The 23,389-nt window shown below is 43.0% G+C and overlaps 1 protein-coding gene across 5 annotated transcripts; it reads left to right on the top strand.

The window, feature by feature from the left end:
• Positions 1 to 6: 6 nt before the first annotated feature.
• On the top strand, positions 7 to 22,591 carry MGME1 (mitochondrial genome maintenance exonuclease 1). 5 transcript variants are annotated; one of them, XM_005568275.4, is made up of 6 exons: positions 7 to 245; positions 905 to 1,479; positions 4,140 to 4,184; positions 7,123 to 7,342; positions 19,336 to 19,468; positions 21,419 to 22,591. In XM_005568275.4, exons 2-6 carry the CDS (start codon positions 969 to 971, stop codon positions 21,578 to 21,580), a joined length of 1,071 nt encoding a protein of 356 aa, XP_005568332.3. In that variant the 5' UTR covers positions 7 to 245; positions 905 to 968; the 3' UTR covers positions 21,581 to 22,591. The 5 variants fall into 5 exon arrangements, with proteins under 5 accessions (XP_005568332.3, XP_045218402.2, XP_045218401.2 ...); XM_045362467.2 differs by lacking the exon at positions 4,140 to 4,184 and having other exon boundaries at positions 905 to 1,239; XM_045362466.2 differs by lacking the exon at positions 4,140 to 4,184.
• Positions 22,592 to 23,389: the final 798 nt, after the last annotated feature.

Genomic DNA, 23,389 nt, shown 5'->3' with positions numbered 1-23,389 from the left:
TCCCGCGCTTCGGAGACGCCGGCCCTTCAACTGGGAGGAAGTACTCCCTGCCTCTAGCTGGTGGCGCGTCGGCGGAGGCCAAAGAGAGCCGCGGGTGGGGCGTGAGCGCCGCGAGGCATTCTGGACCTACGTTGCCTTAGGCTGTGCCTACCTAATTCGAAACCAAAGCGCGGGACGGATGAAAGTACGGGTCGCGAGAGGTTGTTCGCGCCTTCAGAGTTAAGCGAAGTGTGGTGGCTCCCAAGGTACCGACACTGGCCGTAGGCTGGGCTTCTATTTAAGTCCTCTTTTCTCTAATCCAGACTCCTGCCCCAAGGGCCACCGCCGTCCTGGCCCTGCCAGGGGTCCGTGCCCACGACGGAGAGGGAGGCGCCTTTTTGCGGTCACAATAATGGGACCTCAGCGCCGCCACCAGCTCTGACCGGCGAGCGACTGGACCCTCCACCCCGATTTCCACGTCTGTGCAACGGGTTCATTCTAGACCCACGGTAGAGGGTGTGAGGACCAAATGAGAAGTATCCATACAGAATACTTAGCAGAGAGCCTGGTGTCTAGGAATCAGTAATTGTCACCTAGGACTGTGTGGCCGCCATGGGACGGGCTCCATCTTTGTGATTTTCCGTGTCTCGCACACGCCTCCCTGCCTGGGCGTCCCATTCCTGCATATTAGAGACGGGGGACGTCTTGCCCCAAGCTGTCTGCTAATTCGCATTTAATATGTGCCAGTCCTTCGGGTATTGAGAGTCTTAATTTATTTATAAATGTTTTTTTGGAGGCAGGGTCTCGCTCTGTCGACTTTCTTAAGAAAGAGCTCTGTCCAATCATGTCGAAAAAGTTCACAATTTTGATGTGCAATGTTATTCTGATGCAGCTTTTGCTTTGATGGTTGTGTTCTCTCTAATAGGAATACAAACATAAAGGGCCTCGACCGTTGCAAATAGACTAGAGAAAAGTGAAAACAAATCTGAATGAAGATGTTATTTCAGACCATTTGCAGGCAGCTCAGGAGTTCAAAGGGATTTTCTGTGGAATCAGCTGCCCTTGTGGCTTTCTCTACTTCCTCTTACTCTTGTGGCCGGAAGAAAAAAGTGAACCCATATGAAGAAGTGGACCAAGAAAAATACTCTAATTTAGTTCAGTCTGTCTTGTCATCCAGAGGCGTCGCCCACACCCCAGGATCGGTGGAGGAAGATGCTTTACTCTGTGGACCTGTGAGCAAGCATAAGCCGCCAAAGCAAGGTGAGGACCGACGAGTGCCACAAAACTGGTTTCCTATCTTCAATCCAGAGAGAAGTGATAAACCAAATGCAAGTGATCCTTCAGTTCCTTTGAAAATCCCCTTGCAAAGGAATGTGATACCAAGTGTGACCCGAGTGCTTCAGCAGACCATGACAAAACAACAGGTTTTCTGGTTGGAGAGGTGGAAACAGCGGATGATTCTGGAACTGGGAGAAGATGGCTTTAAAGAATATAATTCAAGTAATTATCTCAATTCTGGTTCTGTATGTTTGCTATGTTTTCTAGACTAGAGAGCAACGGTGTCAAAAGAATGAGGTTTTGTTTTGTTTTTTTGACTTAATAGCAAGGAACTCCCTTCAGATAGTAATTAACATTAAATAGCACTTTATGTGTATTAACTCACTTGATCCTCATGATAGTCCTGTGAAGTATAGATACTGTTACCTACATTTTACAGATGAAACTAAAATAGATCAAATAATTTGACTAAATAATACATAAAATTCACTTGTTTTATGAGCTACCAACAATATTAGAATTGCTTGTTTTCCTTGATTATGGAAAAAAGTCACCTGGTAACAGAATTCTAGTTGTTTGCTAGATATGCTGTTTAGAATCTAGTAAATACCCATTGCCCTACTTATTAGTGTCAACTGACTCGTAAATTTAAAGACCCTGGAGCAGACCAGAACACATGACCTATATTTAGACCTTGGTAAACTGAGATAATCAGAGGTTCTTCATAAGGATCTGAGAATAAATACACTTTAAACTTCAACTTCTAATTTACTAACTTGGACAAGTGAGGAGAATAGGTTCCTTAAACTTAATATTCCATTCAGAAACACCATTGGCATCGGTGAATTAGCTGGTCCCGTAAATTATATAGGGGTCTTTTGTTAAAGGAAAGTTTTACATCAATCATTCCTTTACCCAAGCTTCCCAAAGTGCAGTACATGTACTCTTAGTGGTACACAAACTCTTTTATTTTTATTTTAAGAATAGTGTACTGACCTTTGGCTTAATAGAAGCCTGGGCTTCTATTTAAGTCGTCTTTTCCCTAATCCAGACTCTTAAAACTGTGTAACACATTAAACATGTCACACGTTCTAAAAAAAAATACTAAGTATATACAAGTGGTACTGGATATAGCAGAAATGGTCAAGGCCTTAGCTCCTTATAACATTCCTCAGCTGTGTGGGGCAAGGATTATATATGCAAGAGCTAACTGCCTTCCTAAGACTGTTAATTAGTAGCAACCACCAAACTATTGTCTGCTTTCCAAGCAAGCAACATAAAAATCTTTTAATGGCATCCTATAGTTTTGTATTTGTACCACTAAAATTTAGAATTGGTAGTTTCCTCATGAGAAGTTATTTTCCTTAAACCAGGAATGTCACAGCTGAAATAACTGATAAGAAATGTATTATTAAAAGGCAGAAGAAACCTGCTGGAACACGTGGGACCCTAGGGCCTGTAGCTCTTGGCACGAAGTAAGGAAGTGCACCAGAGAGGAATTTCTGTTTGGAATGTGAATGAGCCCCAATAGCCCAGGCAGAGAGAAGACTGGTTGTATTTTTTCATAGAGTCAGCTTTGTTGATCTAGATTAGCACTCAGCTGTGTTTCTCAGTTAACTCAGTAGCAACCTTAAGAAATGAGCAGAATCGGCCAGGTGAGGTGGCTCAAGCCTGTAATCCCAGCACTTTGGGAGGCCGAGACGGGCGGATCACGAGGTCAGGAGATCGAGACCATCCTGGCTAACACGGTGAAACCCCGTCTCTACTAAAAAATACAAAAAACTAGCCGGGCGAGGTGGCGGGCGCCTGTAGTCCCAGCTACTCGGGAGGCTGAGGCAAGAGAATGGCGTAAACCTGGGAGGCGGAGCTTGCAGTGAGCTGAGATCTGGCCACTGCACTCCAGCCTGGGCAACAGAGCGAGACTCCGTCTCAAAAAAAAAAAAAAAAAAAAAAATGAGCGGAATCGCTTCCCCCCACTGACCCGGCCTGGACTTGACCTACCGGACCCAAGTGATTCTCCCATCTCAGCCTGCTGAGTGCACAGGCGTGCACCACCATGCCTGGCTAATTTTTTTATTTTTTTATAGAGACGAGGGTCTCCCTATGTTGCCCAGGCTGGTCTCCAACTCCTGTCTTCAAACGATGCTCCCACCTCGGCCTCCCAAAGTATTGAGATTACAGGTGTGACCCACTGCGCCCAGGCGGAATCACTCTTTTTAAGAAAATAAGTATTAGTAAGCAACGGGTTCTGAAATAAATAAGGGGACAATTAGTGTCATGGTAAATAAAAGAAAAAGGGCTCACTAAGTTGATTAGTGGGTCTGGAGGATATTGGATCCCAAACCCAAGAAGGTGGCACCCAAGAAGAATTACATTTTAAAAATTATAAAGATTTTTTTAATGAAAAATATTGGATCAATAAATTAATTTCTACCCAGTCTTCTGAAAGGTGAGAGCATAGAAATATGTGTCTGGCATTCTTCCAAATACTTGAGCAGTTTCCCAAGCGTCAGTTCACCTTTTGAAGACTGGCAGGGATAAGAAAGTCTGACTTTACTCTGTTTTGTATTTTGTGTATAAATACACACAAAGGGCTGGGGTTTAGATTTTAATTCTTTTTTTTTTTTTTTTGGCTGTGCTGATTTAATCCTGAAGTATTAGCCATCCTGCCAGTTCCATCATGAGAATACTGGAGATGCATGGAGGTTTTTTTAGTGCACTTCATATATGAGGACTTGAAAGCATTTCACTTTTACTACTTTGAGTGAATAAGCCGACTTGATGCTACATGCAGTAAATATTCTTGAATCATTTTTTATTTTTATAAATTGAATCATGTTGAATGTTCTGAGCCTTAGTGTCTGAAGGATCCTGTGATCTAGGTTTTCATGTTTGTGATCATGTGTATGTGAAGAACCTAGCCAGGGGTAAGTTTGCAGCGAGAAATGTACGGTCTATTGGCATGGCATTTGCTAAGTTTTTTCCTTCCTGTTTTTAACATGTTTGTCTCCTGCTTCATTAACCTAGTGTGTAGATGAATGCTCCACTTCTTTTTCCTAGGTGTTAATTCCATCAGTCATAAATTTCTTGTAGGTCTTTCACATGTTAATAATTCCAACTGAGCCAAGTAAATTTGGAGTAGAATAACTTAATTCCTAAGTTGAATTTCATTTAACTCTCCAAATAATTTTTCAGAAGGGATTCCATTTTTTGCTAATGATAGAATTGACATTTCCAGCCGGGCGTGGTGGCTCACGCCTGTAATCCTAACACTTTGGGAGGCTCAGGTGGGCAGATCACTTGAGGTCAGGAGTTTGAAACCAGCCTGGTCAACATGGCAAAACCCCATCTCTACTAAAACTACAAAAAAAGTAGCCGGGCGCAGTGGCGATCACTTGTAATCCCAGGTACTCGGAAGGCTGAGGCAGGAGAATCGCTTGAACCTGGGAGGTGGAGATTGCAGTGAGCGGAGATCATACCACTGCACTCCAGCCTGGAAAAAAAAAAAAAAAAAGAATTGACTTTTCCATCTTTGTAAAAAATAGTTGAAGGCCAAGTGCGGTGGCTCATGCCTGTAATCCCAGCACTTTGGGAGACCAAGGTGGGAGGATTGTTTGAGGCCAGGTGTTCCAGACCAGACTAGGCAACAGAGAGAGATTGCTTCTCTACAAAAGAAAATTTTTTTTTAATTAGCCAGGCGTGGTGGCACGTGCCTGTGCCAGGAGAATTGCTTAAGGCCAGGTGTTCGAGGTTACAGTGAGCTATGATGGAGTCAGTACACTCCAGCCTGGGTGACAAGTGAGACCGTCTCAAAAAAAAAAAAAAGGAACTTAACAAAATATAAAGTTGTTTTCCTCCTTTTCTGTGGGTCTGTCTGCAAGCATGTTCCAAGCACGTGTATTTCCTGCTCTGTTTCTCTGTGTATCTAATTGGTGATTTCCAAGATTGCCCTCTTTGCTGTACTGTGGGGTAGATTGGAAAGAACACAGATTCTGGTGCCAGGCTGCCTGTCCAGCTTTTTGCTTTGGGACAAATTAACAGCACTGCCTAGTGGGACAGGGCCTCATTCATTAAAAAGCGGGTAACTTACAATCCTTATTTTGCTGGGTTGTTGGGTTTGAAAATTAAATAATGTTTTGAAAGCTCCAAGGCCATTGCTTAGCATAACAGTCCCCCCTCTTTATTTCTCTCCTCTTACTAAGAAACAAGTAAATATATAATATTTCTTGCATTTGTTGAATCTCTTTTGTGTTCCTTTTTTTTTTTTTTTTTTTTTTTTTTTTGAGATAGAGTCTTGCTCTGTCACTCAGTCTGGAGTGCAGTGGCGCGATCTTGGCTCACTGCAGCCTCCGCCACCTGGGTTCAAGCAATTCTGCTGCCTCAGCCTCCAGAGTAGCTGGGATTACAGGCATGTGCCACCACACCTGGCTAATTTTTGTATTTTGAGTAGAGTCTGGGTTTTACCATGTTGGCCAGGCTGGTCTTGAACTCCCGACCTCAGGTAATCCGCCTGCCTCGGCCGCCCAAAGTGCTGGGATTATAGGCGTGAACCACCATGCCCAGCCATGTTCCCTTTTTAAAAATGTGTGTAAGGAAGGGGCTTACTATGCAAGCACTTGGAGGCCAAGGAGCACTGAAAATGAGGAGAGAGTTCAAAAATCAAGTTAGATCCTGGGATACGCCAACAAATCTGGACACTATAGTTCTTTTAGAGAAACCTGGGGACGAAAAGTAAGGCTTTTGACCTCAGAAAATGAACATACGGGAAAAATAATGTGTCCTAATGAAATTTCTCTAGTATTCACATGTTATAAAATGTTAGGAAGAGGGAAAATGTATCCTCCTACAAGCCATAAATCAGAATTCTAATAATCTAAAGCTAATTAGAAAAATATTACATGTTAAATATTAAATATTAGAAAAAATATATGAGGGGAAAAAAATTCAGGACACAGCTGAATTTTTCAGGCTGTTCCAGCACTAAAAAAAAGTACAGGAGAAGAATGTCACATATTTTCCTCTTCGTCCCCCTCTAGATTCCATAATATCGAATTCATTACTTTTCATTTGTGCATGCCTTATTTTCCATTCCTTGTCACTAATCCTGTTAGTAAAAGGATTCCCCCACCTATGTTCATAATTAAGTTTTGTTCTAAAAAGAACTATAAACAGAAGCACCGTTCCTAGATTTCTAATTTTTTTTAATTTTGTCACAGCCAGTTATTATTAAATTGGATACTTAAACACATAGTACCATAAACTGGGTGTGGTCCTGTAGCCTCCAGATCTTCAGTTTTGACTTTGGCCCAATTCTCCTAGAAGAACTTAATTTTAATTTGTTTTATTGCCTAACAATCCTATTAATAATCCCGTTGGTTTCAAAGTGTATTCTTAGGTTTCACAAGAGGCTGAAATTTGGTCTTAGGGGTTGTCAGTTAAAAATAACTAATGTAATTTTTGGCCGGGTGCAGTGGCTCATGCCTGTAATCCCAGCACTTTGGGAGGCCAGGGCGAGCGGATCATGAGGTCAGGAGGTCGAGACCAGCCTCACCAACATAATGAAACTCTGTCTCTACTAAAAATACAAAAATTAGCCAGGCATGGTGGTGGGTGCCTATAATCCCAGTTACTCAGGAGGCTGAGGCAGGAGAATCCCTTGACCCCGGGAGGTGGAGGTTGCAGTGAGCCAACATCGTTCCACTGCACTCCAGCCTGGGTGACAGAGGGAGACTCCATCTAAAAAAATACAAAAAGAAAAAAATGTAATTTTTAATTTTATGTTTCAGAGCCTTTTAGAGTACTAGTTTTTTAGTGTTAGCTTTGTTTGTGTTTTCTCCCTTCCCTTTCCCCTGATTTTCTTTTCAGACATCTTTTTACAAGGGAAACGGTTCCATGAAGCCTTGGAAAGCATACTTTCACCCCAGGAAACCTTAAAAGAGAGAGATGAAAATCTCCTCAAGTCTGGTTACATCGAAAGTGTCCAGCATATTCTGAAAGATGTCAGTGGAGTGCGAGCTCTTGAAAGTGCTGTTCAACATGAAACCTTAAACTACATAGGTCTGCTGGACTGTGTGGCTGAGTATCAGTAAGTATGAGATTGTTTCAATACAGCGTGGAGGTGAATTAATACAGGGTAGGGCAGATGGTGCCTGTCAAAATGTGTGCCTGTAGGTACTGTAGCCTCTGTCTGTTCAATGTCCAAACCTTTGTGCTAGGTAAAAGAATTGGGTGGGGCAGGTTTGAGAACAGGTACAAGGAGAAGAGCCATGTAACCTTTGTCATCCAGTACTCCAAAATCAAATTATTTGTTGGAGAAAGGTATACTCTTTGTTTGTTTTGTTTGAGATGGAGTGTCACTCTGTCACCCAGGCTGGAGTGCAGTGGCGCAATCTCGGCTCACTGCAACCTCTGCCTCCCAGGTTCAAGCAGTTCTCCTGCCTCAGCCTCCTGAGTAGCTGGGACTACAGGCATGCACCACTACACCTGGCTGATTTTTGTATGTTTAGTAGAGATGAGGTTTCACCGTGTTAGCCAGGCTGGTCTCGAACTCCCAACCTCAAGTGATCCACCCACCTTGGTTTTCCAGAGTGCTGGGATTACAAGGGTGAGCCACTGTGCCCGGCCAAGATTTTTCAATATCCCTAACATGACCTATTTGCCAGCCTGTCCTTCCCCTCCCCCAAACCGAGGTACCTGCCATAAGATGCGATTTCATTCCTGCATTTTCTTTCCTGTTTTCCTAAAGATCGCACCATGATCTGTTGGTTCTGAAAATCAACTCTCTTCCTGGCTTCCAGGCAGTGCTTGACATGGATCAGAGCTCTGAACTTACTAAATCTTCTTGTAGTTTTTGTTTGTTTGTTTGTTTGTTTTGAGACGGAGTTTTGCTCTTGTTGCCCAGGCTGGAGTGCAATGGTGTGATCTTAGCTCACTGCAATCTCCGCCTCCTGGGTTCAAGCTCTTATCTTGCCTCAGCCTCCCAAGTAGCTGGGATTATAGGCATGTGCCACCACACATGGCTAATTTTGTATTTTTAGTAGAGATGGGGTTTCTCCATGTTGGGCAGGTTGGTCTGGAACTCCTGACCTCAGGTGATCCGCCTGCCTCGGCCTCCCAAAGTGCTAGGATTACAGGCATGAGCCACCATGCCCGGTCCCCGTGGTTTTTATATCGTAGCTGTCTTAGCTGTCTTACTGTTTTACTCAGGTTCTTCAGAGTCCAAGTGTTAAAGGAAAGGGGTCCTGATCCAGAGCCCGAGAGGGTTCTTAGATCTTGGGCAAGAAAGAATTTAGGGTGAGGCCAGGCATAGTGGCTCATGCCTGTAATCCCAGCACTTTGGGAGGCCGAGATGGGCGGATCACCTGAGGTCAGGAGTTTGAGACCAACCTGGCCAACATGGCGAAACCCCATCTCTACTAAAATTATAAAACTTAGCCAGGCGCAGTGGTGTGCGCCTATAGTCCCAGCTACTCGGGAGGCTGAGGTAGGAGAATCACTTTAACCTGGGAGGCAGAGGTTGCAGTGAACCGAGATGGCACCACTGCACTCCAGCCTGGGCAACAGGCAAGACTCTGTCTCAAAAAAAAAAAAAAAGAAGAAGAAGAAGAAAAAGGATTCAGGATGAGTCTGCAGTGCAAAGTAAAAGCAGGTTATTAATAAAGTAAAATAATGAAAGTATAACTACTCCATAGACAGAGCAGGGCATTCCTGAAAGTAAGAGGAGGAACACTTCCACCCTAAGTACAATGCTCATACATATAAGATAAAAAAAGATCTTGGGGAGATGTGCTCTACTGCAAGGGTTTATGATAAAGGATTAATTTTCTTAATTACTATATTTTGCAAGAATCAATATTATCTTTAAAGCAAAATTAGGAATGCCTTTGTTCTCCAGATACCAGGGTATCTGGATACTCCCAAGCCTGGGTCTGTTTAGTAAACATTATTAATTTGTTCCCTTAATCTTAAGCATCTAGAGGCTAGGAATGCCTGACTTTCTGGGAATGCAGCCCAGCAAGTCCCAGCCTCATTTTCCTAGCCCTCACTCAAGATGGAGGTACTCTAGTTCGAACACCTCTGACACCAAGGTGGCTACAACCTGCAGGTACCCCTACTCCAAATAAGGCAAGGGAGCAGTAAGAACAAGATAGAAAAATCTGTTCATGTAAACCTTGAAGCTCTAATTAAAATTTAAGTTTAAAAACTTGTCCAATCCACAGCCCAACACAAATTCGTAAACTTTCTTAAAACATTATGAGAATTTTTTTTTTTTTTTTTGGTTATTTATTTACAGTTCATCAGCTATTGTGTGGCCCAAGGCAATTCTTCCAATGTGGGCCGGGAAGCCAAAAGAGTGGACACCCTTGATAGTCTGAAAACTGTTTAGACCACCTAATGTTTTTATTTTTTATTTATTTATTTATTTTTGAGACAGAGTTTCACTCTTGTTGCCCAGGCTGGAGTGCAATGGCACCATCTCGGCTCACTGCAACCTCCGCCTCCTGGGTTCAAGCGATTTTCCTACCTCAGCCTCCTGAGTAGCTGGGATTACAGGTGCACGCCACCACACCTGGCTAATTTTTGTGTTATTAGTAGAGATGGGGTTTCATCATGTTGGCCAGGCTGGTCTTGAACTCTTGACCTCAGATGATCCACCCACCTCAGCCTCCCAAAGTGCTGGGATTATAGGCGTGAGCCACTGCGCCTGGCCTAGACCACCTATAGCACAACTCCGTCATATCTGAGAAGAGCCCTGTGTACCAAGAGATTTAATTGACTATTTTTGGCTGCCCTTTAGATAAACTAAGGAAGCCATACAGTCACCTCCACCCAAGGCCTACAAGAAGTTCCTGACACCCAATGCTTATCATAGAGATGATAAAATATGTCCATAGCACTGTTTGTTTTTTGCTTTTTAAGTCAGCTTCAATATTGGTAATATGAACATTTTTGAAACTAAGGTTTTTTGTTACTGTTTTTTGTTTTATTTTGTTTTTGAGACAAGAGTCTTGCTCTGTCACCCAGGCTGGAGTGTAGTGGTGCAATCTCAGTTCACTGCAACCTCCGCCTCCTGGGTTCAAGCAGTTCCCCTGTGTCAGCCTCCCCAGGTGGCTGGGACTACAAGCACCCACCACCACGCCTGGCTAATTTTTTGTGTTTTTAGTAGAGATGGGGTTTCGACATGTTGGCCAGGCTGGTCTCGAACTCCGGGCCTTGAGTGATCCACCCGCCTCTGCCTCCCAAAGTGCTGGGATTACAAGTTTGAGCCACTTCACCTGGCCTAGAATTTTTTTTTTTTTTTTAAAGACAGGATTTTGCTCAGCTGTCCAGGCCGGAGTGCAGTGGTGTGATCTCGGCTCACTGCAACATCCATCTGCCAGGCCCAAGCGATCCTCCCACCTTAGCCTCCTGAGTAGTTGGGACCACAGGTGTGAACAACCACGCCCAGCTAATTTTTTTGTATGTTTTGTAGAGATGGGGTTTTGCCGTGTTGCTCAGGCTGGTCTAGAATTCCTGAACTCAAGCAAGCCGCCTGTCTCCGTCTTCCAAAGTGCTGGGATTTACAGGTGTGATTCACCGCACCCAGCTAAGAATTTTTTATTTTATTTTATTTTATTTTTTTGAGACAGGGTCTCACTCTGTCACCCGTGCTGGAGTGCAGTGATGCATTCAGGGCTCACTGCAGCCTCTAACTCCCCAGGCTGAGGCTGTCCTTCCACCTCAGCTTCCCAAGTAGCTGGGACTACAGGGATGCACCCCGACACCGAGCTACTTTTTCTATTTTTTGTAGATGTGGGGTCTCACCATTTTGCTCAGGCTGGTCTTGAACTCCTGGGCTCAACTGATCTGCCGCCTCAGCCTCTCAAAGTGTTGGAATTACAAACGTGAGCCACCACGCCTGCCCGGTTTTGTTTGTTTTTGAGAAGGAGTTTTGCTGTTGTCGCCCACGCTGGAGTACAGTGGCGAGATCTTGGCTCACTACAACCTCTGCTTCCTGGGTTCAAGTGATTCTCCTGCCTCAGCCTCCCTAGTAGATGGGATTATAGGCGCCTGCTATCATACCCAGCTCTTTTTTGTGTTTTTCATAGAGATGGGGTTTTACCATGTTGACCAGGCTGGAGCTCCTGACCTCAGGTGATCTGCCTGCCTCGGCCTCCCAAAGTGCTGGGATTATAGGTGTGAGCCACTGTACCCAGCCCTGCTGAATTTTTAATGAGTAATATGCTATCAAGAGTAACTCCCTACACCCACTCTGTATTAAACCTCTGTTTAAAAAGTTCCTGTGTTCCTGAGATATTTTATAATCATATGTACAATCATTTGTCTCCACACTCATTTTTTAACACAACATGCTATATCCTGCTTTTTCCACTTAAAAAATTATTTTTTAAAAATCTTAGAGATCTTTTCTTATAGATCTGTAACATTCTTTTCTCATATAATAATTTTCCACCACCCACAATTAACAGTTAACACTGTTGCATTTGCTTACAACTTTTTTTTTTCCTATCCCTGGGAGATCTTTTTTTTAAAGAAATATAGCATTACAGATTAACCCCAAATTCTGTTGAACCACCCATGGCCAAAGGTGATTGCCATTTTAAATTTGGCACTATCTTCTTCTGGTTTACCTCCTACGCTCTTTTTTGTTTTTTTTCTTTTTTTAATGACCAATGATCCGTGACATAGCATCAGGAGAACCTAAGAATATGTACCTTCTATACTCTTAGCACACAATGCTATGTATAATACCCATGCATAGGCAGCCCTTATGTATGATTTCTTGCAGAACTGTGAGAGTCACAATATACAGACATCTCTAGATACACAGTATCACAAAGCTAGTAAGATATTGGGCTCAGGAGCCAGCTGCTTGAGTTTGGATTCTGGCTTGGCTTTTCATCTCAACCTTAGATTAGTTACTTAGTCGCTCTCTGTATGAATTTTTTCATCTTTAAGATAAGACAAATGGTAGTACCTACACCTCATAGGGTTGTTATAAAGATAAAATGAGATATTCCCTGAACAGTGCTTAATGCATACTATATATTCAGTAGATGTTGGCATTATTATTTTGATCTACTTCTTTTTTCTTTTTTTAATTTTTTATGGAAATAAGTCTTGCTGAGTTGCCCAGACTAATCTAGAACTGGGAAGGAAGTGTGATCCTCCCACCTCAGCCTCCCAAAGTGCTGGGATTACAGGCGTGAACCACCTTGCCCAATCTACGTGTGTGTGTGTGTGTGTGTGTGTGTGTGTGTGTCAGTCAGAGTCTTGCTTGCCCAGGCTGGAGTGCAGTGGCACAATCTGGACTCACTATAACCTCTGCTTCCTGGGTTCCAGCAGTTCTCCTGCCTCGGCCTCCTGAGTAGCTGGGATTACAGGTGCCCGGCTAATTTTTTTTGCCTTTTTAATAGAGGTGGGGTTTTGCCATGTTGGCCAGGCTGGTTTTGAACTCCTGACCTCAGGTGATTCACCCATCTCAGCCTCCCAAAGGGCTGGGATTACAGACTTGAGCCACCACACCTGGCCCTACTTCTCTCTTAACTCGTGTTTTATATACTTTTGTATGAATGAGCCTTATCCATTTCCCTATTGGGAGCATTCCGGTTATTTCTTTTTCTTTTTTTTTTTTTTTTTTTTTTTTTTGAGACGGAGTCTGGCTCTGTCGCCCAGGCTGGAGTGCAGTGGCCGGATCTCAGCTCACTGCAAGCTCCGCCTCCCGGGTTCACGCCATTCTCCTGCCTCAGTCTCCCGAGTAGCTGGGACTACAGGCGCCCGCCACCTCGCCCGGCTAGTTTTTTGTATTTTTTAGTAGAGATGGGGTTTCACCGTATTAGCCAGGATGGTCTCGATCTCCTGACCTCGTGATCCGCCCGTCTCGGCCTCCCAAAGTGCTGGGATTACAGGCTTGAGCCACCGCGCCCGGCCAACATTCCGGTTATTTCAAGTCTTCCATAATTACAAACAGTGCTGCAGCGAATGTGCCTCTCTGTATATTACAGAACTGTTCTAGGCAGATGCACAGATTCATTTGTTTGTTTTGTTTGTTTTTTTTCTTGAGATGGAGTTTCGCCCTTGTTGCCCATGCTGGAGTGTAATGGTGCGGGCCACTGCAACTTTCACCTCCTGGGTTCAAGCGATCCTCCTGCCTTGTACTCCTAAGTAGCTGGGATTACAGGCATGCGCCACCATGCCCAGCTAATTTTTTATTTTTAGTGGAGACAGGGTTTCACCACGTTGGCCAGACTGGTCTTGAACTCCTGACCTCAGGTGATCCACCCACCTCAGCCTCTCAAAGTGCTGGGATTACAGGTGTGAGCCCCCACACCTGGCCTGTTTGTTTTAGACGTGTGATACATGCAGTTACAATACATTTAGTTGGTCTGAAGTAGACCTGGACATGACTACTTCTTAAATCTCCCAGGCACTTGTCACTTCACTTGTACCCAGGATATCAAGCCATTGCTATCCTATACTTTCTTTAGGAAAGTTGCTGGGTCAAGGGTATGCATTTTAAATTACCAAGAATGTGAGTGAATACATTTAACAATACAGTGTTAGTAATTTTGATAACATTGTGTTTTTAATTTGCATTTTACATAATTGAGACTGAGCATCTTTTCATTTAAGAGCTATTTGTGAACTGTTAACTGCGCTTTTAATTTGGGTTTATGCTATGATGTTAAAAAATGTTTTTGACAATTAATAATTGTATATATTTGTGGGCTACAATATATTTTGATATATGTATACCTAATGGAAAGATTAAATAAGCTAATTATATCCATCACTTCACCTGTTTATCATTTTTTGGTGGTGAGAACCTTTAAAATCTACTCTTTTAGCAACTTTTAAATATACAATATGTTATTAACTGTGGTCACCATGCTGTGCAACAGATCACTAAAATTTATTCTTCTAACCTAACTGAAACCTCATACCCGTGGATCAGCATCTTCCCTTTCCCCTTCCCCACTCCCCATCCCTATCCTGTTTTAATCACCATTCTACTCTCTCTATTTCCGAGTTCGACTTTTTTAGATTTCACATATAAATGAAATCATGCCGTATTTGTTTTTTTGTGCCTGGCTTATTTCACTCAGCAAAATGTTCACCATGTTCACCCATGTCACAAATGACAGAATTTCCTTCTTTTTAAAGGCTGTGTAGTATTCTAGTGCGTGTGTGTGTAAAGAAAATGTGGAGAGAGATACATATATTTGAATGTGTGTGTATATATATATGCACATCTCCACATTTTCTTGATCCATTTATCCATAGATGGACACTTAGGTTGTTTCCACATCTTGGTGGTTGTGAATAATGCTGCAGTGAAACTGGGATTGCAGGTGTCTCTTCAACATACTGATTTTAATTCCTTTGACTACATACCCAAAAGTAGGATTCCTGGATCATATAGTCATTCTGGTTTTAGTTTTTAGATGTTTTAGTTTTCTGAGGAACCTCCATGATGTTTTCTCAAATGGCTATACTAATTTACATGCCCACCAACGGTTTACCAGGGTTCTCTTTTCTGCAGTCCTCACCAGCACTTCCCTTTTGTCTTTTTGATAATAGCCATTCTAACAGGCATGAGATAATAATAGCTCAGTGTAATTTTGATTTACCTTTCACTAATGATTAGAGAGTTTGAGCTTTTTTTCCATGTATCTGTTGGCCATTCATGTCTTCTTTTAAGAAATACTCATTGAGCTCCTTTGCCCATTTTTTAATCAAGTTACTTGTTTTGTTAGTGTTTAGTTGTTTGAGTTCCTTATGTATTTTGGATGTTATCCCCTTATGAGATATGTGGTTTGCAAATATTTTCTCCCATCCCAGTGAGTTGTATCTTCACTCTGTTAATTGTTTCCTTTGTTATGCAGAAGTTTTTTAATTGGATGCATTTGTCTGGTTTTGCTTTTGTTACCTGTGCTTTTGGGCTTCTGTCCGAGAAATCATGGCTCAGATCAGTGTCGGGGAGCTTTTCTCCTGTTTTTTTCTAGCAGTTTTACAGTTTCAGGTCTTAAATTTTAAGTTGATTTTTGTATGTGGTATGAGATAGGGTACAATTTCATTCTTATGCAAGTCGATACCCAGTTTTCCTAACACAATTGGCAAGGCATTCCCCATCGTTTGTTCTTGGTACCTTTATTGAAAATCGATTGACTGTAAGTTCATGGTTTTATTTCTGGGCTATCTGTCCTGTTCCGTTGGTTTAAGGTGTCTGTTTTTATGCCATTATCATGCTGTTGTTTGATTACAACAGCTTTACCTTATACAGCCATGTTCCATATAACAATATCTCAGTCAACAACAGACTGCATGTAAACAGTAGTCCCATAAGATTATAATGGAGCTGAAAAACTCCTATCATCTACTGATGTTATGTTCTAGTGCAGCATACTACTCGTGTTCATGGTTATGCTGGTGTAAACAAACCGACTATTCAGTCATATCAAAACAGCACATACCATTATGTACACTACAGTATATATTTGATAATGGTAATAAACAACTATTACTGGCTTATGTGTTTACTATGATTCTGACCCTGTATAGGCCTAGGCTAACGTGTATGTTTGTGTCTTAGTTTTTAACAAAGGTTTAAAAAGTAAAAAATAATTTTAATAATAGAAAAAGCATGTAGAATAAAGATATAAAGAAAGAGGCTGGGGCATGGTGGCTCTCACCTGTAATCCCAGCACTTTGGGAAACCAAGACAGGTGGACCACTTGAGGTCAGGAGTTTGAGAACAGCTGAGGCAACATGGTGAAACTCCGTCTTTGCTAAAAATGCAAAAAATTACCCAGGCGTGGTGGCACATGCCTGTAATCCCAGCTAGTCAGGAGGCTGAGGTAGGAAGATTGCTTGAACCCAAGAAGTGGGGGTTGCAGTGAGCCAAGGTTGCGCCCCTGCACTCTAGCCTGGGTGACAGAGCAAGACTTTGTCTCAAAAAAAAAGAAAAGGAAAATATTTCTGTATAGTTGTACGATGTGTTTGTTTTAAGATAAGTATTATTACAAGCATCAATAAATTAAATAAGTGACCGGGCATGGTGGCTCATGCCTGTAATCCCAGCACTTTGGGAGGCCAAGGTGGGTGGATCACCTGAGGTCAGGGGTTTGAAACCAGCCTGGCCAACATGGCGAAACCCCATCTCTGCTAAAAATACAAAATTAGCCAGGCGTGGTGGTGCATGCCTGTAATCTCAGCTGTTTGGGAAGCTGAGGCAGGAGAATCGCTTAAACCTGGGAGGCGGAGGTTGCAGTGAGCCAAAATCACACCGTCGCACTCCAGCCTGGGCAACAAGAGCAAAACGCCATTTCAAAAAATTAATTAAAAAAGTTTATACAGTAAAAAGTTACAGTAAGCTAAAGTTAATGTATTATTGAAGAAAGAAAAATTTTTTATAAATTTAGTGTAGTGTAAGTGTACAGTGTTTATAAAAGTCTACGGTAGTATACAGTAATGTCCCACCTAGGCCCTCACATGCAGTCACCACTCACTCACGCACTCACTCAATCACCCAGAGCAACTTCTAGTCCTACAGGCTGCATTCATGGTAGGTGCCCTATACAAGTGTACCATTTTTTATCTTTTATACCATATTTTTGCTGTACCTTTTCTATGTTTAGATGTGTTTAGATGCACTAATGCTTACCATTGTGTTACATTTGCCAGCAGTATTCAGTATGGTAACATGCTGTACAGGTTTGTAGCCGAGGAGCAAAGGTCTGGGTGTGTAGTAGGCAATCCTCCGTAGGTTTGTGTAATATACTGTGTTTGTACAATGACAAAATCGCCTAACCACGCATTTCTCAGGACATATCCCCGTCATTAAGCTACATGTGACTGTACTTTGAAATCAGGGAATGTGATGCCTCTGACTTTGTTCTTTTTACTCAAGATTGCTTTGGCTCTTCGGAGTCTTCTGTGGTTCCATGTGAATTTTAGGAATTTTTTTTTTCTATTTCTGTGAAAAATGATGTTGGAATTTTTTTTTTTTTTTTTCTTTTTGAGATGGAGTTTCACCCTTGTCACCCAGGCTGCAGTGCAATGGTGCAGTCTCAGCTCACTGCAACCTCCACCTCCCAGGTTCAAGCAGTTCTCCTGCCTCAGCCTCCCGAATAGCTGGGATTACAGGTGTACACCACCACGCCTGGCTAATTTTTGTATTTTTAGTAGAGACGGGGTTTCACCATGTTGGCCAGACTGGTCTAGAACTCCTGACCTCGGGTGATCTGCCCACCTTGGCCTCCCAAAGTGCTGGAATTACAGGTGTAAACCACCATGCTTGGCAGAATTTATTTATTTATTTGTTTGTTTATTTTTATTTTATTTTATTTTTTGAGACAGGATCTGGCTTTGTTACCGAGGCTGTTGTACAGTGGTGCAATCTCGGCTCACTGCAAACTCCATCTCACAGGCTCAGCCTCCTGAGTAGCCAGGACAGCAGGCTCCAGCCACAACACCTGGCTGATTTTTTGGTATTTTTCGTAGAGACAGGGTTTCACCATGTTGCCCAGGCTGGTCTCGGGCTCCTGAGCTCAAGCAATCCGCCTGCTTCGGCCGCCCAAAGTGTTGGGGATTACAGGTGTGAGCTACCACACCTGGCCTGCCATTGCAGTTTTGATAAAGATTGCATTGAACCTATAGATTGCTTTGGATAGTATGGACATTTTAACAATATTAATTCTTCCAGTCCATAAACAGAGGATATCTTACCATTTATTTGTATCATTTTCAGTTTCTTTGATCAATATTTTATAGTTTTCAGAATGCTATTAGGGTGTTTTGTTTTGTTTTGTTTTTTCATTTATTAAGTTCTACAATTACAGTACATTGCTACAAACAGTGGTCTGTGGCAGAAATATAGCATGGTGGCTCACACCTGTAATCCCAGCAGTTTGGGAGGCCAAGGTGGGTGGATCACTTGAGGTCAGGAGTTGAAACCAGCCCGGACAACATGACGAAACCCCATCTCTACTAAAAATACAAAAATTAGCTGGGCGAGGTGGCACACACATGTAATGCCAGCTACTCAGAAGGCTGAGGCAGAAGAATCGCTTGAACCCAGGAAGCAGAGGTTGCAGTAAGCCGAGATTATGCCACTGCACTCCAGCCTGGGCGACAGAGTGAGACTCCATCTAAAAAAAAAAAAAAAAGAACCAGGAATGTCAGCCTTCTAGAATTACTGGGGCCCTTTCCTCAATTACATAGATTGTCAAACTTGGCAATATTATAAAACCATTATAAAGACAATAAAATTATCTGTAAGCCTGCACTGTCCAGTAGAGTAGCCACTAACCCTATAGCTATTGAGCATTTGAATGTGGTCAGGCCAAACTAAGGTGTGCTGTGACAGTATACAAACTAGATTTCAATGACTCTGTACACAAAAGAATGTAAAATATCCCATTAATCATTTGTTGATTACATGTTGAAATGATATTTTGGATATGTTGGGTAAGTAAAATATTAAAATTTCAGCTGCATATTTTTTTTTTCCGACGTGGCTACTAGAAAGTTTAAAATGACACACGACTCACATTTTATTTATTTTAGCCAGTGCTGCTCTAGACTGAGTTTGCATGAGGTGTAACTCTGTCTAGAGCTATAGTGACATGTAAGTAATGTATATGCTTTGTACAAAATCTCCCTATAAACTGCTGATTTTGAAATTGAAGTCATGAAAGACAGATTGAACCGATAGAGTCCTTTGAGAGTCACCAGTTATTGGCAAGTATAAACCCCACCAGGATAGGGGATGGAGGGAGGAATCCACTGGTTATTTGATGCAAAAAAAAAAAAGAAAAAAAAAGAAAAAGTGGTGGGGTGCGCTTATAGTCCCAGCTACTTGGGAGGCTGAGGTGGGAGGATCACTTGAGCCCAGGAGTATGAGTCTAGCCTGGGCAACATATGAAACCCCATCTCTTTTTTAAAAAAGGAAAAAAATGGTGAATAGGAGCCATGGTCATTGGGTGACAACAAACTATACGTAAGAGGAGGGTTAACCTAGTAGAGATTTTCAGTGTGATCTATTACTTACAAAGTCTTCCTGTGGTTTCTCTTTAGGGGCAAGCTGTGTGTGATTGATTGGAAGACATCAGAGAAACCAAAGCCTTTTATTCAAAGTACATTTGACAACCCACTGCAAGTTGTGGCATACATGGGTGCCATGAACCATGACACCAATTACAGTTTTCAGGTCAGGACACCGAGCCTCTACTTAAAGCTTTGCTCAGTGCTTACTTAAAACTGTAACTCCAGGCCGGGCACGGTGGCTCTGTAATCCCAGCAGTTTGGGAGGCTAAGGCAGGTGGATCACTTGAGGTCAGGAGTTCGAGACCAGCCTGGCCAATATGGTGAAACCCCCGTCTCTACCAAAAATACAAAAACTAGCTGGGCATGGTGGCTCATGCCTGTAATCCCAGCTACTCTGGTAGCTGAGGCAGGAGAATTGCTTGAACCCGGGAGGTGAGGTTGCAGTGAGCCAAGATTGCACCACTGCACTCCAGCCTTAGCAAGAGAATGAGACTCTATCTCAAATCCGTCTCAAAAAAAAAAAAACTTCTTGGTCAGAGGGGTAGGAGGAGAAAAACTGTTTAAAAAAAAAAAAAAAAGTTAAAAAATAGAACTCCTGGCCGGGCGCGGTGGCTCAAGCCTGTAATCCCAGCACTTTGGGAGGCCGAGGCGGGTGGATCACGAGGTCAGGAGATCGAGACTATCCTGGCTAACATGGTGAAACCCCGTCTCTACTAAAAATACAAAAAACTAGCCGGGCGTGGTGGCGGGCGCCTGTAGTCTCAGCTACTTGGGAGGCTGAGGCGGGAGAATGGCGTGAACCCGGGAGGCGGAGTTTGCAGTGAGCCGAGATCACGCCACTGCACTCCAGCCTGGTAGACACAGCGAGACTCCGTCTCAAAAAAAAAAAAAAAAAAAAAAAAATAGAACTCCTTGAGGTTTTCACTCTTTTTTTTTTAATCTCTTTTTATCCCACCACTTAATCTCTTCCTTGTTCCTCTCCCACTTAAAAAAGCACTTTTTGGCTGGGCACAGTGGCTCACACACTTTGGGAGGCCGAGGCAGGCAGATTGCTTGAGCTCAGGAGTTCAAGTCCAGCCTGGGCAACATAGTGAAACCCCATATCTACAAAAGAATACAAAAATTAGCTGGACGTGGTGGCGCGCACCTATGGTGCCAGCTACTTGGGAGGCTGAGGTGGGAGGATTGCTTGAGCCCAGGAAGTAGAGGTTCCAGTGAACTGAGATCATACCACTGCACTCCAGCCTGGCCAACAGAGTAAAACCCTGTCTCAAAAATAAATAAATAGGCCGGGTGTGGTGGCTCAAGCCTATAATCCCAGCACTTTGGGAGGCCAAGGTGGGCAGATCACCTGAGGTCAGGAGTTCAACACCAGCCTGGCTGACATGGCGACACCCTATCTCTACTAAAAATACAAAAATTAGCTGGGCGTTTTGGTGTGTGTCTCTAGTCCCAGCTACTTGGGAGGCTGAGGCAGGAGAATTGCTTGAACCCAGGAGGTGGAGGTTGCGGTGAGCCAAGGTTGTGCCACTGCACTCTAGCCTGGGCAACAGAGCAAGACTGTCTCTAAATAAATAAACAGCACTTTTTGGCTGGGTGTGGTGACTCATGCCTGTAATCACAGCACTTTGAAGGAGGCCGAGGTGGGCAGATTGCTTGAGCCCAGGAGTTCAAGACCAGCCTGGGCAACATGACAAAACCCCATCACTACTAAAAACAAGAAAAATCAGCCTTAAATGATGCCTGCCTCAGCTCTGAGAGTGCGGTGAGCCAAGATTGTGCCACTGAACTCCACCCTGGATGATGGGAGTGGGATCTTGTCTCAAAGAAGGAAAAAAACAGCACTTTTCCACCCTCTTGGGCTTTTTTTTTTTTTTTTTTTTTTTTTTTTTATAGTGGCTCTGTAATGATCACAGTCCAGTCTTTAATGTTTTATCTGTCATCTTTTTGTTCTTGTGTCCTGGTGCAGCCTTTGATCAACCCACTTTAGAAACTGAGTTAGGAGATATCCTGTAGATTGTTTTATACTGAGTTTGCCCTGGAGTAAGAAGGAAATGAACCTAAACTCTGGACTACTGTAGTGAAACCAGAATTGCCCTGTGTTTCTTCCTAGGTTCAGTGTGGCTTAATTGTGGTGGCCTACAAAGACGGATCACCTGCCCACCCACATTTCATGGATGCAGAGCTCTGTTCCCAGTACTGGGCCAAGTGGCTTCTTCGACTAGAAGAATATACGGAAAAGAAAAAGAACCAGAATATTCAGAAACCAGAATAGGGAACAGGACGCTATTTGGGAACATTCAGCACCTTCTCACAGTTTGGGAACATATATTGCTGTTTATTCCAGTGTAAAAATGAGGTGCCACTGGATCTGAGTGCTACATGAACACAAGTAGAAGTATTAATGTGTTGAAATGTGTTGTTACCAGAAAGACTGAAAAGCCCCAAAGTCTAGATGTAGAGAGCTAGGCTTCGGCATGCGAAATCCCAGCTCTGCTACCTCTTATTTACCTGAAAGCAGGACACGCAGGATGGGCAGTCACGCTGGTGACTCTTGGACTCCCTTGAGGGACCTTTTTTTGGGGGGGAATCCCAGGCAGGGTGCCCAGTCTTTGAGCTGAGATTGGAAGGCAGTGAGGCTGAGGGTGCCAAGATTTCCCCAGGGTTCACCCAGAGGGGAAGGGGCTACACACCCCCAGCTGTGTGCAGGGAGGACACATCAGCCCACTACCACTGCCAACACCAATGCCTAAAACTTGTTTCATACATTGGGGTTTTCTATATACTTCAGTTGGGAAAAGCTTACATTTAACCTTTTAAAAAAATAAATACGTGATTAGCCTCAACTAAACATTGCCAACTATAAAGACAGAGTATATTCACTATGTCGCTGGCAATATGCTGTTGCATAACACCAAATAACCCCCAGAAGTAGCCAGAGGTCAGTTTGAACATCACAATTGTAAGTGTTTTAGTAGCTATTTCTGGCGTGAGTCAAGGGATCATATAGATAGAGTCAATTATTGTTTGTGGAGTTTTTCAGCTATAGGGGAGGGGAACTATTAAAATCCATTTGTTTCTATTCAATAGGTAATAAAAATTATTAGTTGTCACTGGGTTTGGGAAACTTAAATGCCCATTACAGCCCTGGGGAAGGGTTTTCTGTCTTATGGAGTGAGTCTTAGCATTTAAGTTATAGTTGCTGCCTTAAAATAGTAGCCTGCTACAATGACTTCTTTGGGTAGCCATTTTCGTAAGAAATAAAATACAAGATATGAGTAATGAAGCTTTGGTTTTGTTTACTTTGTGTGTTTATAGGATAATTTTATAAACCTGGAAATCGTTTGCACTCTGTTTATAATTCAGAGGTTTACCACCAGCCCAATAACTTGGTGAGAGTTCTATGTAAATGCATAAAAGAAAGCGTCCTCACTAAGCCCTCAGCCATGGTCACCTGGCAAGGAAAGCAAGATTCGGGTAGGAGACAGGAGGATCAAGGGGGACCGGGGACCTTTGTATTATCTCTATACACTTCTGCATTCATGTGGGTTTTTCTCAAGCTGCAGATACATATTTCTGTAGCCTGTAATTTCCAGTCAAAAATGAAGTGAGGTAATTAAAAGTTGTACTAGCAGAGTTTGCCACTCTGCTCTAATAAGCCTCAACCTAGAATTTAGGAGGCTAGACCTAGCAAAATTTCTTTTTCTTTTCTTTTCATTTTTTTTTTTTTTTTTTTTTTTTTGAGACAGTCTGGCTCTGTCAGCCAGGCTGGAGTGCAGTGGGCTCACTGCAGCCTCCACCTCCCAGGCTCAATCAATTCTCCTGCCTCAGCTTCCCAAGTAGCTGGGATTACAGGTGTGCACCACCATGCCCTCCTAATTTTTGTATTTTTAGTAAAGACGGTTTTGTCACGTTGACCAGGCTAGTCTCGAACTCCTGACCCAGGTGATCCGCCTGCCTTGGCCTCCCAAAGTGCTGGGATTACAGGCGCGAGTCACTGACCAGCTGCAAAATTTCATTTTAATACAGGTGTTGAGTTGTGTAAATAGAAATTTGCCTCAGACCTGTCACTTTGTACCACGAG

This window comes from Macaca fascicularis, chromosome 10 (assembly GCF_037993035.2).
Source record: "Macaca fascicularis isolate 582-1 chromosome 10, T2T-MFA8v1.1".
In the NCBI taxonomy this organism is placed as follows: domain Eukaryota; kingdom Metazoa; phylum Chordata; class Mammalia; order Primates; family Cercopithecidae; genus Macaca; species Macaca fascicularis.
Note: the sequence above shows the minus strand (reverse complement) of the source record. Positions and strands in the feature narration are given on the sequence as shown.

Coding starts and splice junctions, on each gene's coding strand:
- MGME1 (XM_005568275.4), top strand. CDS start 969: ATGAAGATGTTATTTCAGACCATTTGCAGGCAGCTCAGGAGTTCAAAG. Junction 1,480..4,139: donor CTTTAAAGAATATAATTCAA/GTAATTATCTCA, acceptor CCTGTGATCTAG/GTTTTCATGTTTGTGATCAT. Junction 4,185..7,122: donor TGTGAAGAACCTAGCCAGGG/GTAAGTTTGCAG, acceptor TTTTCTTTTCAG/ACATCTTTTTACAAGGGAAA.